Here is a 17,043-nt window from a genome sequence, read left to right as displayed (position 1 = left end):
GAGTTTTTAAAATAAAACTTAATACCAGTGTCGTAACACCAGCACTGTTGGTCTGATTGACCAGTGTTTTGTGCCAATATTACTTCCTCAAGATATAATTGTGAAGACTTAAGCAACCTACAAAGTATTGTATGTGAAAGCGTCTGACGTCAGCTAGCGGAGGGAGACGGCGTGATTTCATTGCTTACATTCAGGGAAGCTAGCCAGGAACTCCAGGGCTCAAACCCTGGCTGTGCTTCTGGGAGGGCTGTTGCAGTCTGGTCAATCAATGCAAGCAGAACAAAAAGTTTCATCAGAGAGGTGGTTGAGGTAATGTGTAGTAGAGGACTATGGAATACAACAAGGAGCTTTACAGACTTTTATAGTATAGGATGTGGAACTGAAAGAAAAAAAAGGTGTTTCACTGACCAGTTGAAATATTTTCATTTTTTTAAATGAAAAGGCACAACCTAAACCCTTTTTATCAGTTTCAGTTTTGCATCTAGACTTTTTGTCTTTTGTTTTGTTTGTTGGTCTCTGTGTTTTAGTCATGGAAATCCTGACATTGGATTAACACTCCTTTTCCTTGCAACTGACTGACAACTTCAAATATTCCTCCCCTTCATTCTGCAAACTGTACTTGCCATTGTGTGATTGTAAAGTACATATGTAGAATACAAACAAAAAGAGGATACCCATTACTTAAGTGCAAAGGAGAACCTGTGTCTTCTCCTCTGTGTTATCTGTATCAAAACAAACAGACATATATGAGGCAAAATACCTAGTATTTCAAGGGTACTTGCTATGGGACTGTACTGTGGTTATTCTCAAATGTGACCCAAGGCAAGCAGGTTTGTAAACACACAGCCTTTCCCACTCTTCTTTAGCCTGTGTTTGCTCTTATGACTGTTGAAAACAAGTACAACTAAAGGCCCTTGTGGACTTCATTAATTATGCCAGTGGTTGATTGGCTTGTCACAGAAGGCTTTATAACAATAGGCAGATTTAATCAGCAACAGCTCTGGTTGCACTAGCTTCACAACCCCATGGGAGCATCATGCACTGAGCTTCTTTTTGCATTATTTTCAAGTCATCAAACAACATTTAATCTTCCCAAATTAAAAAAAAAACAAAGCACACAATGTATTATATGTAGAAACAATAACAGAACTGTCTTCACATAAGCAATAATAAGAATGTTTCCATATTAGTTGGCTGAATGCCAGCATTACTCTTTCCTGTAATGCTCATTGTGTGGTGAAGTTATATATTTAGAATCTGTTTTATTTGAACAGTACTGACAAGAACAGTCCTTTGAATTTTCTCTGTTGGTTGTAGAGAGCTTAAAAATAAATAAGACCTGAGGTAAATGTGCATGTCTGTGTGGGGAGACAAGATAGGAGCAGGTCTGAAAGGGCTGGAAGTATTTGTGGAAAACAAGCTAAGCTAACACCTTGAAAAATAAAACTTTCTGAAACCTGTTCTTTACTCACACAATAGATTGTTGGGAAGTATTTGTACAAGGCCTACTCCACTGATACAGGTCATTTGTGTGACATGTTAAACATTTAAAACTAATAATCTTCTGAAAACTTAAAGAAATCATGCCTTGTAAAGGATTAAGGATCCTTAGTCACACTTTAAAACTCTTATTTTATTGGTTCAAAAGTCTTTGAGTTTGCTACCATGCATCATATAAGAAGCCTTTAAAATTGTTCTGAATATTCTTGGGACTGAATTTTCTGCTGGTGATCCCTAGTGTGTACAGTGGAATGGTTCCAGTTTACAGGAGCAGAAATTTTGGTCTGGAATTTTTAATATGATGGTGGGTCTTCATTATTCAAAAGCATGGGGATGTTTCACTATCACACACTACTTCTTTTTGAAAACAGGGATGAAAATGGAGTGGAATTGGCATTTTTATTTTTAATTCAGATTGCACTTGTTTTTCTCCAATGTTTGAAGGTAAAGCCAAGCCAATGATTTGGGTTTTGCTCTTGAAACCAAAGCATAGGCTGAGCTGTTTAACCATGGCCATATGAGAAAAGAGCAACTTAAAGGTATATTAAAAGTTGTTGGAGCCAAAAGAATTAGTATTAGAATATTCTCACTGCTTTTTACTCTTCTTTGGCTCATCCTCTTTATTGAACACTAAACTTTGCCAAAATCAGTAAACAGACTTCTATCTGACTCCTTTGCCTCTCCTGTTATGAATACCAACATAGTGCGTGCTTTATAAATAGTGTGCTTTGGATATAATATGCTAGGGAGCAAAGACCTGTACAGCACTTAATCGAAGATGAGCCTTTGGATTTGTGCAGGGTTAAAGCAGTGCAGTTACCTTTTGACTAGGCTTCATGTTCATGTTGCTGAATCTCATACTGAGGACAAAAGTTAATGTATTCTAGGAGCAGTGTGACTCAACAGATGGTAGCACTTTACAGAATCTGCTTGTTGCTCTGTTAAAAAACTTTTCATTGCACAACACAATTCATGTAATTAGAGACAGAAACAATAATATGCATACTCATTTTCCACCTGCTTCTTGCCTTCTATTTCACAAGAAAAAGAAGATCAAGCCAGTAGAAAAGTGGCCAATTTTGATTCATCTACCGTAAATGAGCTTTTAAGGGTGTAACTATGTTCTTAGTATTACTACAATCTTTTAATGTTGGGACTGTTTAAACCAAGTAGGTTTTAAGGGTGAGAGGCAGTGATGGTAGCATAAAGATTTGCATTATGGCTGTCAAAGTAACACTCCTTGAAACAATGAGGGAAAAAGAAGGATTTCTGTTTCAGCAGCCTGGTAATCTTTGTATTCCTGCTCAGTGTTAGAGGGCCAAATCCTTACCATTCGGTAATGCCCATCCAGTCTGCTATGAACTAGACAGAGCTGCATACAATACTGACCATTTTGTAAGATATTCTGAGCCATGTGAAGGAGAACTACCTAAATGCAAAATAACATCTTCTTGTTTTTTTAACATATCTGCACATTTTTTTAACTGTGCACCTCAGATCACATTCCCGTAAAACAGCCAGGAGTCCTCTTGGCTGCTGCTGGCTTCTGCAACTGTAGTTAGGGTTCTGTCTGTAAGATCATTGGAAAAGAGTCGATACTTAGAAAATTGAGTGTATGTGGAGTACAGTCACCTCAGGAAGAAGTTAAGCAATAACTCTGGAAAACACTGCCTGGTGCCAACAGCATTAACAGTGTGGACCAGTGGTAGGAACAAGACAGAGGCTGCAGCCAGAGATGCTACTGTATATACCTCTGAAAGGAAAATTACTTGGGTGCATAAGGTCAAGTATCCAAGGTCATATCCTGCACTGATGTAAGTATTTCAGTTTCCCAAATGGTGAAGAGAGACATCTTCTGTTTCACTTTTGGGGAAGTGCTGGATTGATAAACAACCCTGTAAACTGGCTGGGTTATTTAAGTGTCAAAGTATGAATTTAGGTACTTGATGACCTTTTTTTTTTTTTTTTTTTTTTTTAATTTTTAGTAGAGCTATTCAAACAAATACCCTCAGCTAACCTGGCAAAGACTTCCATTTTCACAGCTCTGTGGAAAAAGTGAACCAGCTTTCTTTTAATTTCAAATCTTTCTTTAAAAATGTGAGATTTTTCCACTGGCAGGAGACTAACATTTGCTGGTCAATATACTCATAAAGCAAGAACGGTAGATTTGCGCAATTTAGCTTAATGAATGAGCCTTCAGATTGCTATAGCAAGCTGGCCAGCTAGCCACAGTGTTTGGGAAAAGTCAGTGATTTTCATTTGCTGTAATTTTGGGTGGTGGCTTTTTTGTATGGTTGTTTTTGCGGTTTGAAGACAATGGTGCTGCTCTACTCTGGCATTGCGAGGCAGCCATATGTAGCAACAATAGGTACTGATATTATGTAGGAAAACTAGATTTCATCCCATTTGGCAAATAACTGCTTTCAGGTGTATCCTAACAGGATGGGACAGTCTTTTTCATAGTATCCCTGCTGACTTTAGGGAAGTCAAGTTAACAAAGTCAAGCAAGAGCACCTGAAGGTGATAATCTATGCTCTTTCCATTAACTGAACAAAAGGGGGATAAGGGACCCTGTGAAGCCTGATGCCACATGATTGACCAGTTGGCTTTAAATGATTTTTATTTTGTTTAAAGGCTGTATTTAAAGATCCATTGCAGAGGGTAGAGTGTAAACAGTCCTTGGATCATGTTTGGCACTTTACAAAGGCTTGCTGTCACTTTCAAACACTGCTGTTAATGATTAACAAAAATATGCTGCTCTCAGTTCACTGCTCTCTCACATTTCATTGAGGGTATTATAAAATGTTTGACTTGGGATGTTCAGGATACAAATTTTGTCTCTAATGCAAAACTTACCTTTGAAATAACACAGATCTATAAACCTAATATATACTAACTTCAGGTTTCTCTGTCATTTATCTACAGTAGTAGTAAGTGCTAATATTATACATTCTGAATCAGATCATGTCATGTTTGTAAGTGAAGACTAATTTTTCTGTGAATTTTCATAAAGTCAGTGGACAGATCTCACACTACTGTTTTATTCAATTTAGATAAGAATGGCAAAATGTGGAATTACATTTTGTTTAAAAGAAATAGCTAGTTTGATCCCTTAATCTGTTGAATGACAGTGTGAGAACTCAGCGAGGAGAAGAGGGATCATAAATGAATAATTGAGTAATTTAAATTAGTTATAATTCTGAGAGAAGCGAAATTTGAATACTTGCATAATATTTCTCATCTCTTTAACCTAGAAGTTGGGCTTAAATAAACAAACAAGCAGCAAAGAAACAACCAAACAGTGGTAAAATAAGAATGTTTTGTGGCAAAACAGTTCTTTAAAAAAAAATACTGTGATTGCAGTATTTCTCACAGTACTCCTAGTATTTCAAATTCTAAAAAAATGAAGAATTGCAGAGGTATGTGCAAAACTTTTCCTAAACCAGAAGCTTAAAAAAAAAAAAGTCCATTAATTGGATTCTGATTAAAGAACAAGCCATCCCATTCCATTTCAGACCTATGTCTTACAGTCCCCAAAATTTCACCTGTTGTTAGAACCAGAATTTGTTTATTACAGAAATCTTGATTTGACATAGGGTTACTTGGTTACTCAAGCCTAGGGTAAAAGTTGAGAAAACCTTGGTATATGCTGGTAGATTAAATTTACTGCGATAATGTTCTTTTCAGGTAAGGCTAAATGGGAACTGATGGTCTCTGTGTTTTGGATCTTTTTTTCCATGGGCTGAGTACATTTCCAGATGGTTTTGCTTGTGTCTTGCAGTATCTTTGCATATGAAACCACATAGATAAATGAGAGCATCTGTATGTGATTTATCCTGCTTTATTCAGTGAAGTGCATAAATTAATCTTTAAGGCTGTGTTGAAGTTATGAGCTTTTTGTTGAGCCACAATCATCTACCCAAGCTCCAAAAGTGCAAAATAGTGTACAGCTATACATCGAGAGCTCTCTGAAAATGCGCACAAGGGGCCTACAATATTTGGTTCCCACAAGTTTTTTCACAAACAAGAAAAAATATGGGTAGGAATGTTGCCAGCTTTCTCCAGTCCTTGAGAACCCTCATGCTGATGGGTATCTGAACCTAATGTAAATCAAAACACATGGCGCCAGATGAGTATTAGTACTGTAATTTAGTCCTAGGTTTTGGTTGCCATCTAGATGTTGGGTCTAAGGTTGAGTGTTTATTAATATTAGCTATATGCTTACAAGCAGGATTCGGTCCATGAAGAAAATATTAGGTTTAACTGGAAACATACGTGCATATGAATATATTCAGCTGAGACGATGTATTGTCCATTGAATTTAGTGGGTATTTTTCCATGGATTTCTACTGAGGAAGGGCTAGGCCACATAAATGCTCCTTGTTTGATTCAGATTAATGAATAGTCTTTATAAGAAGCTAGTAGCATGAGCAAATTACTTCTTGCATTTTTTTGTAGCATTGAGTTACATTTGATTCCTGTCAGAGTCGAGCTTACTTAAAACTGTCAAGAGGGTAGGCAGACAAATTCTTGTAAGAACAGGTCATAAGAAAGATTGGTGTAAGGTGCCCATACCCTGGCCATAAGGAGTGACAAAATAACTTTGTGTACACAAAGGGTAGGGATTTGGCATCTTAAACAGCATTATACCACCTCATCTACCTCTTCAGAGAAGGAATTTGTCATCTCAAAAGCTAGAAAACCTGAAAGAGTATGAAGCCACAGACTTTTACCTCTCTCAGTAGAATAAAACAGTTTAGGGATTTTTTGTCATTTTTATTAGCTGTGCTTATAACAGGAACAGACATGATGGATTCTGGGTCATTAAATTCATCAGATACAGGTAAAGAACCTTCTGGTTTACCTTGAAGGTGCATATTTTTTGCAGTTAGGAATAATGGGACCACTTCTCTAATAGACCATTTTGCCATTCAGTCAACATAAACTTCTCCGCAGGGAGAGCATAGCTTGAATAGAAATTATCCCTCTTTCCACTGTGTTTCTAAAGGTAACATTTTGGTCATATGTGGAAATACAATTTGGTGTAATCTAATTGGAAATCCATTCGATGAAACTTGAAGACTATGAAAACTAGTTAAAAATGTAAAAACATACTGTCATCAGTGTCCTTGGGGCGTACTAAATTTACTGGCTCAAGGAGGGTCCATCCTAAGCAAATTAATCAAGTTCTTACTCTCATGAGATGTGAATTTCTTGGAGGGTTTTATGGCTGTCAATAGGATGACTATTTAGCCATACTAATTATAATAGTATTGAAATTAACTAGCACAAAGCCTCTGTAAATCAGCATTTGAAGTGTTCTAAAGAGCTGCTTAAGTTAGGCTCCATTAACTAGGACAGACATGATTTGAATAACATTCTGATTAGCAGAAATTGTCATACAATTTAAGTCTCTGTATAGTGAAATTTGAACATGATTATATTCTGTCTGTATATCCTCCCAGAAGTGTGATAGAACTGCAATATTAACGGCCTGTAATGTTACACTACATTCCTCTAGAACACGCATATCACTTTTTGAAGTATTTTTGTTCACAGGTTTCTCATTACCTGATTTCTATAGAGGACACTGAGATTCAAGCCTTAATAAAAGATCCCTTTACCCTGAGAAATGGGCTTTCTATATTGTTCTTTCATGGCCTATTTATTGTAATGAGAAAAGGAGGGAGAAGGAACCAACTGAAAACAGAATTTCTTGGAATGGATTCTGTTTGTCATATACACATTGTAGGGTTAAGGAAATTGGAAGGAAATGTTTGTATAGTGGCAGGAAATGTTTAAGTACCATACAGATGCCTTTGTAATTTTCTGCAGATTTGACAAGCTGTTTTTGCACAACACACTGAAATTTAGACATAAATACAGCGATTTACATCTCCACAAAAACCCCAACTCCAATAATTTGTAATCATGAAATTCCACATGTTGGGAGAAGTTGTAATAAGACACAGGAGAAAAACTGCCAGAATTTCTGAAACAAGGGGCCAAACATCTCCTCTTACAAGGCTAACAAGGAGATTATCATAACTTACATAACACAGCACTTGGTGTTTTAAATGTACCACAGAAAAATGCACAGTTTCATACATTATTAGGGATGATTTTTCTAGAAAAGTCACTGCTTTTCTCCTCTAGGATATTCCCTAATAAACCTTAATCAGCAGTTTAGGTAGTCTATCAGAGATGAATAAATGGAGTCTTTCATAAATAAGGATCTACAGTGTTATTATTAGAGGTATTTTTCTGTTCATGTGAACTCGATTCATTGAAATGCAGACTGTCTTCTTAGGGATAACTGACAAAAAGAATTGACCACAGATTTTAAACAAAATATCAAACTTATCCACAGAGTTTGTCATTAGCTGAAGTATGTTTCTCATTGACAGAAGATGCAGCGTTTCAGCTGGTTAATTTTAATGGACTGTAAAGGAATCATGAGCTAGAACACAAAAAATGCATTTAGTAATTAGCCTTTAAAGTAAAAAGGGAAGAAATGGAATAGCATAGTGACAAAGGAAGAGTAGCATACATTATATCTAAAGCAGTTTTTTAAATTCACTCTTAATTGTAAGCAAGAGTTTTACTTTTTCATTCCAAAACGCTGGTTCAAAGGCTCTTGGTGTAAAACAGAGCAAAAAGGTATGCTTTCTTACATGATTGAAATGTCTGTGTCGAATCACCAATTCTTATGACTCTAAAATAAAACATAATTTTAGGTAGAAACTGCAGAAATGTTTATTAACTTGAAATAAATTATGCCAGCTGAGTTACGGTATGGCTGACTAACATGGTAGACTATGCAGAAAGGATTTTTCTGCTATTTCTAACTATTTTTCACCAAGATGCTTGGAAAACATTTTTTTTCTTTTTTCGTTTTCTTTTTTTTCCCAATAAGACAAAACTGAAGGAACCAAGTGAAATAACAATAGTGTAAGCACATTCCTTGAAAAGAAGAAGCTGGGGTGTCAGTGCTTTTCTGTTCCCAAAGGGAATGTTATTGTAGTAATACATACCATAGAAAGCTGATGCATTTTAATAAATCAGGTACTTATGCTACTTTTTTTGTAGCATAGGTCTTTTTCCATACTGTTCACTTTATGAACTTCTGGCATCCATCTGTTATGATTCCAGTTCATAGTTGTCGTCAGATTGTTTGGACAAACTGTCAGGCATTTTCTAAGTTAATGACATTTATTGCTGGTTTTCCTGGGAAATGAACATTTGTTGACCATGACTCCTCTGACATTACAAAGTCAATTATTTGCAGCGATATGGTAGTTCTTGTGATAAGAGCTCTTAGCATCACAGGACTACAGTTGCATCTTTCCACTATTCCTGTTGTAAATAACTGAACAAAAAGTTTGAAAGGGAATGAATGGTTCCCTCAGAGCGCAAATTACACAGAGAATTGATATTCTGGCTCTGGCAGAAAGGATTATAGATAAGCACTTTAGAGCAGTTTTCTTTGAGGTAGCAACAGTGTTCTAGTGGGGAAAACAAATAAAAAATAGTAATGGTGGCACAAATGGTCATGTGAAAAGTGTACAAAACCGCTAGACTTCAGAAATTGGTCTCTTGGCAGCCACGAGGCACATTGCATGGTAGCTGATCTGAAGTTAATTAGCCATTGTATAAGGGAGAAAAATTATAAGCTATTGTACACTTTTGTTGAATAAAGTGAATGAACTGGGTTCGGCAGATTTGTAATAAGGCTTAGTCATTTGGCTAATAGAGAACTGGCAGGCATGGTGTCCATCATCTTAATTTATCTTTTTTCTGATTTGTCAAAAAAAGTCTAGATTTTCTCTAACTACTAATTTAGGCCCAATAATAAGTTCCTTTTCTTGTTACGATTTCTCATCTGTAGGGGAAGTCTAAGAAATTAAAAGTTCCAAGAAGGTGAAAGTCCTTCCTGTTTATCTTTAAACTTTCCTTAGATTACTGTCACTCTCTGCTCTGCTTCCAGTCTCACTCGAAATGCTAAGTTCAACCAGTCTTGTGACTGTCCCTTCTAAAGCCTTAAGTCACTTTTGCAGCCCTGTGACATGTTTCTCATAATGCTGCTCTTCTGTACTTCTGAGATTTAAAACCAGACATAAGGGAGAAAAAGGACCAGAACAAACCTGACCTAGCACAAAAAGATACAAATTTCTCGCTTGAGCAGCAGCTTGTAGAAAACCTTGCCTCAACAAGTCCATCAGTAAAGACCAGTTATGTAAGTCCGTTACATTAGCTCCTAAATCACCACAATGCAGGAGACTGCACTGGCCCATCAGTCAGCTGTGCAGTCCTCTGCTGCTTGTTTCAATCGGTAGAGGTTAGAGCTTCACAGAAATTAGGCAGTGTATCTTATGCTCACAGCTGAAACAGTCAGCATCTGCTTCTGCACTGGGAATTTTCCATCACACCCTCTCCGTTCTGCTACATTTTGTCTGCCTGGATAACCTGACTCTGCAGTCTTTATATGCCAATGTATTTTCTAAACAAAGCTGGAAGCATGAAAATGTATTGCTCCTCTGGGTTTGGGTGAGATAATAATACCTGCACTTCTGCCAGGTTGTGTTGCTGGTTACAAAGATGTAAAACAAAAGAAGGTCACAGTAGCTAATGGCATGGTCCCAAGGTTTATCAGTATGAAAGATAAATTAATTTAGTGGAGTTTAAAGACGAGTAATGATTTCCTCCCTCTCACTGCAGCTGCTTCACCCACTTTGCTCTTTTTTACTTGATTATATGCAAAATGCAAAAAGTGAACAACTAAGCTAAGTGATGTGTTTTCCAGGGTTGCCATACCTTGTTACTTGGTAGTCATCATAATCCAGATTCACTGAGAGAAAGATTTATTTTGGCTACTCTGAGAGGATGTTGGTGACAGATTTCTGATTTGTGAAACCATAGCTATTTCTATAAAGGTTTCAATGTGCAAATAATTACCTATTTACATTTTTTAAAAGGAGCATTTCTCTCCCCACTATGCTGATTCTCTAAGTACAGTTTATTATCTAAACATTGGCACTTTGAGAACTATTCAGTTTCTGTTTATGTCAGTGGATTCACCAAGACAAAAACATACAAAATGAATCAACTTATCTAAATGTCCTATTCAAATACTATGTGAAAAAAAGAGGAAAAAAAGTCAGCCAAACATGTCTGTCTGTGCCTTATAATCAAGTTAGCAAGTGATATTCTTAGTTTTTAAACCTTTTACGTGGATCGGAACAAAACATACTGTTTTGTAAACCAGGACATTGTATAGATGGAATTATGTGCCATTTAAAATATGAAGATGTTTAACTTCCAACAGCCTTTTCTCCCGCAACAGAAGTTTTATTGATTCTGGACATGAAATTCTAGAACTTGAAATTTTCTTGTGAGTAATTTGTGTGTTTGTAGAGTGCTTAACATTCTTACTTTTCAAATATGTCAGGGTTTTTTGTCCCACTGGATAGTTTGGGAATTACACAGAAGCTGTATTATTAACAATCTAAATTTCACATGATAAGAGATTGACTCTAAAATCCCTGGAGAAATAATGGCTTGACTAAATAGTCTGTCTCATTTATTATCTTTACATGGTCACATGTACCAGTGACCAGGAATCCTCAGCAGAGGTGTTATTTTCCTGACTGCTGTAAACTGACAGGTGTTCTCAGGCCCTGTGGTTTCTGCTCTTTCACTGCTGCCTCATAGTTTCATAAAAAGGCTGGGAATGCATAGATACATAAGTTTTTTGCACCTTCAGAAAGATCTAGGACATATTGATAATATGAAATAAAAATGTATTACATTTTCTTTTGGGTCTTTGCACTCCAGAGCAAATGATACATTGCCAGTACCAGAATCAGCAGCAAAGAATGTGGAAGAATTGTCACTGTGTTGAGGTTGCTCCAAAACTGGAAAGAGCAGAATATAAAAATCTAAATGAATATCTAGATGAACAATCTATTTAAGGAATCCTAAGATGCTGGATTTTTACTGTTCCCTCTGAAAAGAATCAGTAGTTTAGGGACTGTGGAGTGGAGGAGGATTTTTTTAAGGTCACAGAGAAAGTATTTGTTTATCCATAGATCACCTATAGGAAAGAGAGTATTCAAGATATTATTAGGACTATAATATGAAACAGCTGCATGAAAAGGAAACTAGAACTTCTAATACAGCCTAAACCAATGAGCTGTAACAAGACTCTTCAAACACAATCCTTATATGTAATCAAAGATATAAAAACTGTTTGATAAATCTAGTAGGCTCTTCCAGTCCAGCTTCTTCAGTACTTTTTCTTTTCTATCCAAAAGCATCATCATGTGATCAAGAACTTCAGTCAGCCCTGGAGGAAGCTAAACAGCCCCAGAAAGACAATGTGTTCATTCCAGAGTGTGCTCAGGGTGGCCTCTACAAACCAGTGCAGTGCCATCCTTCCACAGGCTACTGCTGGTGCGTTCTGGTGGATACGGGACGTCCCATCCCTGGTACATCAACAAGGTAAGGAACTACACATTTGTGCTCAAAAGTTGCAGTGAAAAGATGCTTTAGTGTCCATGTACTAACATGTGGGTTTCTACTGATGGTGGAATTACGTCATATAGGTCTTTTCCAATATAAAGTGAAACATTTTAAGAGACATCAAAAGTTAAGGCCAGATGGCCATGGACTCTTTCACTGCAATGTCACAGGCAGTTTTCTGTCCTAGTCCTCCTCTTTACTTCTGTTTTGTGCTGGGAAACCAAAGCTTGGAGCAGATAATGAATAATCCCAGAGGAAATCTCACACTCAGCCTGAATATGAAAGAACCAAGTAAGATAGTCAATGACAGAAACCACTTCCAACCTCAGAAATGTTCAGTTCCTTTTCCAGCAACCCCTTAAACTATTTCATATGACAGGATTTGATGGAACAACTGCTCAGGAACCCATAGAGAGGAAATATCATTTTAGTGTGTTATTAATAGAAGCTTGGAGTTCAGTCATCTCAGTTGAGCCAGATACATGGTAAAGCACTGTGAGCCACATAGAGCAGATGTAGGCAAGGCACATATAAGGTTCCAAAGGATATTATTTAGGTTGGTTATTGTGGTTTGGCCCTTGTAGAAATGCTTCAGAAACTCATACAAAACTGGCAGGCAATATGGGTATCTTGATGCGATCATAACACTTTTCAAGCTTAAGAAAAATAATTTTTTATCATTTACATAAGGTTTGTGAAAGAAACACACATTATAAGCCATTTACTGTAAAATATTATATTATTGGGGAGGGTGTTTTCACATATTCTTCAAGTGCTGATTTACTGCTAGCTGTTTATACCATAGTCTAGACCATGACAATTACAGTACCATCTGAAGCGGACTTAATGAGCCTAGATGTCTTTTCCAACCTTAAGGGTTCTATAATTCTATGACTTAAAGTTACTGTTGATCTACTGTTTCTGGCAAGTAGAGGTCCATAAATTGTCAAAACAAAATAGTACAAATTTGCTCCTGAAACTGTAGGATCAGAACACATATTATGTTAGGATCTAGAGATGTCCTCTAGAGATTCCAGAGTCTCCATATTATGCTCCTGCTCTGTTCTCCATTCCTAGGTCTGTTCACTGTTTCTTCCTTTTAGTGTTAATCCTTCTTTGAATTATAGTTTAAATAATTTTATTTCCTATTCCCTAATTTGAGTCCAAATCATCTTCTTGTGCTCATAAAGCAATGAGACTTCTGCTGTGGTTTTAGTTTTGTTGGGTTTTGTTAATTACTGGGCTTTTGTTGTTGGTGGTTTTGTTTTGTTTTTCTTTTAGTTTTTTTTTGTAATTCGTATTAGTTTTATCATAGAGTCACAGAGTAGCTGAGATAGGCAGGGATCTCTGTAGATCCTCTGGTCCAATCCCTCTACTCAAAGCAATGTCATCTGGAGTAGATTGCTCAGGGTTATGTCCAGTTGGTTCTGAATATCTCTAAGGATGGAGAATCCACAGCCTCTCTGGCCAGCCTGTTTTAGTGTTTGGTCATCATTATGGTTAAAAAAATTTTTTTTCCTTACAATTACACAAAATTTCCTGTATTTCATTTTGTGCCTATTGCCTTTATTCTTGCCACTGGACATCACCAAGAAGAGTCTGACTTCCTTTTCTTGATTTTCCTCCCTTTGGGTATTTATAGAGAATAATAAGATCCTCTCATGAGCCGTCTCTTGTCCAGGGCAATCAGTATTAGTACCCCTTCCTTATTATGTCAAATGTTCCAGTCCCTTGATCATATTCATGGCCCTTTGCTAGAGTCCCTTCCAGTATGTCCACATCTACCTTACTTGGAGAGTGCAGAGCTGGACACAGAATTGCAGATGTGTCTCCTTCTCTCAGTGTGAATGAGAGGGGAAGGATCACCTCCCCTGACCTAATGGCAGTACTCTTTCTAATGCAGCCCTGGAGGATGTTGGCCTTCTTTGCTGCACAGGCGCATTGCTGCCTCATACTCAGCTTAGCATCCATCAGAAATCCAGCTGGTTTGCCCCATCCCATACCTGATGCAGGGGACTAGTCTTCTCCAGCGCAAGAATTTTACATTTGCCTTTTTTGAAGTTCATGAGATTCCTGCCAGCCCATTTCTTCAGCCTGCTGAAGTTCCTCTAAATGGTAGCACAATTGTCTTGTGTATCAGTACGAGTCCCAGTTATGTATCATCTGCAAATTGCTAAAGATTTTCTGTGTCCCAGCATCCTGGTCATTAATGAAGAGGTTAAAGAATATTGCCTCTGTGAGGTTTGGGGAACTCACTGGTGATTGGCTTCCAGCTGAAATTTTGCTGCTGATACCAACTATTTGAGGCTGATTGTTCAGCTAATTTTCAACACACCTCCCTGTTCATTTATCTAGCACATTCTTCATCAGTTTATCTGTGGGAATGTGATCAGAGACAGTGTCAAAAGCCTTGCTAAGATTAAGATAAATAATATCTGCCCTTCTCACCTTATCCACTGAGCAAGTTAGAGAATTGTAGAAAGCTGCGGTGCTGGCCAAGTATGATTTCCTCTTCACAGTTCTGTGCTGGCTGCTCTCAATCACCACCTTCTTTTCCTTCATATGTTTTGAAATAGCTTCTAGGCATATCTGCTTTATCACCTCAGGAACTGAGGTAAGCCTGACTGGTTTGTTATTTGGCTCCTCCTTGTCCTTCTTGAAGGCAGAAGTGACATTTACTTTCTTCCAGTCCCCTTATACAGTCAGTACAACCTTTCAGATATAGAGACTGGCTCACGATGACATCAGCTGGCTCCCTCAGCAATGGTGGGTGCATCCCATCAGGTCCCATGTGTATGTCCAGTTTGTTCAAATAACTCCTTCTCGACTCAGGGTAAATCTTCCTTGCTCTAGACTTTACTATTGGTCTCAGGGACCTGGAATTCCTGAAGACTGGTCTTAAAAATAAAGACCAAGGAGAAGGTGGCATTAAGTACTTCTTCCTTCTCTATGTCCTTTGTTACAAGCTCTCCTGTTGCACCCAGCAGCAGGCCCACACTTCCTTAGTCTTCTTTTTGCTGCTGATGCATACCTAAGAAGTCCTTCTCGTTGCTCTTTGTGCTCCTTACTAGATTTACCTCCAAAGGGCTTTAGCTTTCCTAACCCTTTCCCTGAACACTTGGACAGTGTCTGTATCACCTCCTGCATCACCTGACCCTATTTCCACCCTTTGCATGCTTCCTTTTTAAATCTGAATTGAATTAGGTACTCTTTGTTCATCTGTGCAGGCTTCCTGCCACATCCTGCACATCGAGGATGAACTATTTATGAAACTGGAGGTGGTGATCCTTGAAAATCAAGCAGCTCACTTTCCTATTCATACATATAGTGTGAATGCACTATGTGCCATTTTGGCTCCTACTGCCATACAGACTGGAGTTCTAGTCTTCCCAACCCCTTGATGAATCCCCTATGGACCTTGAATCAGTCTCTGTCTTCTTTTTTTCCTGTTTGGTCTGCTGGCCTCCTATGTTTGGCAACTACACAGTCACTCAGCTGTGGGAGAAGAGGCAGCAGGAGTGTTTTCACTGTGCTGCATGTCTCCAAAGCTAAGGCTGGAAAATTGGATTCAATCACTCCCTACATATGGTTCAGACACAAAAGTGCTCTGCTTGATGACTGATACTAAAAAGATCAGCTGCTGTGGTCTTGACCATTCGTATTTGTTCAGCTTTATTGGAGTTATGGGCAGTTCTCAATGAAGCTCTGAGGAAGTAATATTTAGTAATATCCCCGGAGAGGACATTTCTGAGCCCAGATGGGTAAGTAGAGTACTCAGTTTTAGGAATTTAATACTAAATAAAGAATGACTGGTGTATTTAGGAATCTACAGTCTTGGTAAACAAGCAGGTGGAATTACTGCCGGGAGTTTAAGAGGAATGTCTAGACCTCATTTCTGAGAAAGATTTAGGTGGGCAGGAATCCCATAAATTATTATTATTTTTTGTTCTGTATTGATAAAATTGAACTGTTTTCTCTAGCAGAGGGAAGTAAAGGGGGATCAGAATATAATGAGGATTATTCAGTTGTCTTTTTGCAATTCTTTAAAAAGAATGGAAAGAGTGAACGTGTGAGTCTTTTCTAGTTTAAAGAACCAGGGGCTTTTGCAAAATTGGGTGTACTCTCTCTCAGTTTTTCATTGCAAAATAGAAATTAAAAGATGTTAAAATGGTACCACAGGAACTGATAGCAGAAATATTCCTGGTAACAATAAGGATGCATGGCCTACTGAAATCTCTGGTCTGCAACTATGGGTTAAATCACTAAGGGACAACAGTAAAAGACAGGTCTGGGAAGCTACTGCCAGAATTGTTTAGCACTTTGCATGCTTTTTCTTTTGAATGTATTCATGAGGATATTTGTCAAATCATAAGACTCTGAATACCACAATAAATAAAGTTAGTCCCATTAAATAAGACCCCCAAAATGATGGGGATTTATTAATACTCATTCACCTTCTAATGCACTGTCATCTGAAAAAAAAAGAAAAATTATTTTTCAGAAAAAAAAAATCTTATCCTAGAGTTAAAATAAAGATATGACAATGAAGAACGACGCTAGGACATTTAGGACAGTAAAACTCAAAAGAAATAGGTGACGTTGTGGTATAAATCTGGATTTTATGAGAAGCTAGGGGAAACATCCATTTAATTAAAAGGAGGTAATGCATTTAAAGGGTAAAAACAACCATCCTCCCAAAAGCCTTATTAGTATGGTCCTCATCAGCTGGCTCCCAATGCTTCTTGGATATCACATCAGGATCCTCAGCCTTTTTGTTCACTGGGAGCCATGAGGCTGTGTTCTCATATGAGACTTTTTAGCAATTAGGACCATATGAAAAGTAATCCCCAATCCACTTGCACAAGATTCTCTAAACTTAAAAAAAGATCATAAATCATCTGTTTCATACAGCTGCCTGCTCTGTAGAATCCCTGTGAAAGCCTCTGTCCTGTACTACTTTTACACTTCAGTAAATCTCAATGCTTCCCAGCAGACTGATCAGAGGTACAAACCACCCTTCAT

General features: G+C 37.6%; 1 protein-coding gene across 5 annotated transcripts in view; it reads left to right on the top strand.

Moving 5' to 3' along the window:
- SMOC2 (SPARC related modular calcium binding 2) overlaps nt 1–17,043 on the top strand; it is a 138,322-nt gene that overhangs the window by 81,952 nt on the left and 39,327 nt on the right. For all 5 annotated transcript variants that reach the window (XM_050316000.1, XM_050315999.1, XM_050315998.1 and 2 more), the window contains exon 8: nt 11,814–12,000. In XM_050316000.1, coding sequence (XP_050171957.1) covers nt 11,814–12,000 — 187 coding nt within the window. The remainder of the gene's footprint in view (nt 1–11,813; nt 12,001–17,043) is intronic.

This window comes from Myiozetetes cayanensis, unplaced genomic scaffold (assembly GCF_022539395.1).
Source record: "Myiozetetes cayanensis isolate MyiCay16 unplaced genomic scaffold, myiCay2020 scf2-11, whole genome shotgun sequence".
In the NCBI taxonomy this organism is placed as follows: domain Eukaryota; kingdom Metazoa; phylum Chordata; class Aves; order Passeriformes; family Tyrannidae; genus Myiozetetes; species Myiozetetes cayanensis.
Note: the sequence above shows the minus strand (reverse complement) of the source record. Positions and strands in the feature narration are given on the sequence as shown.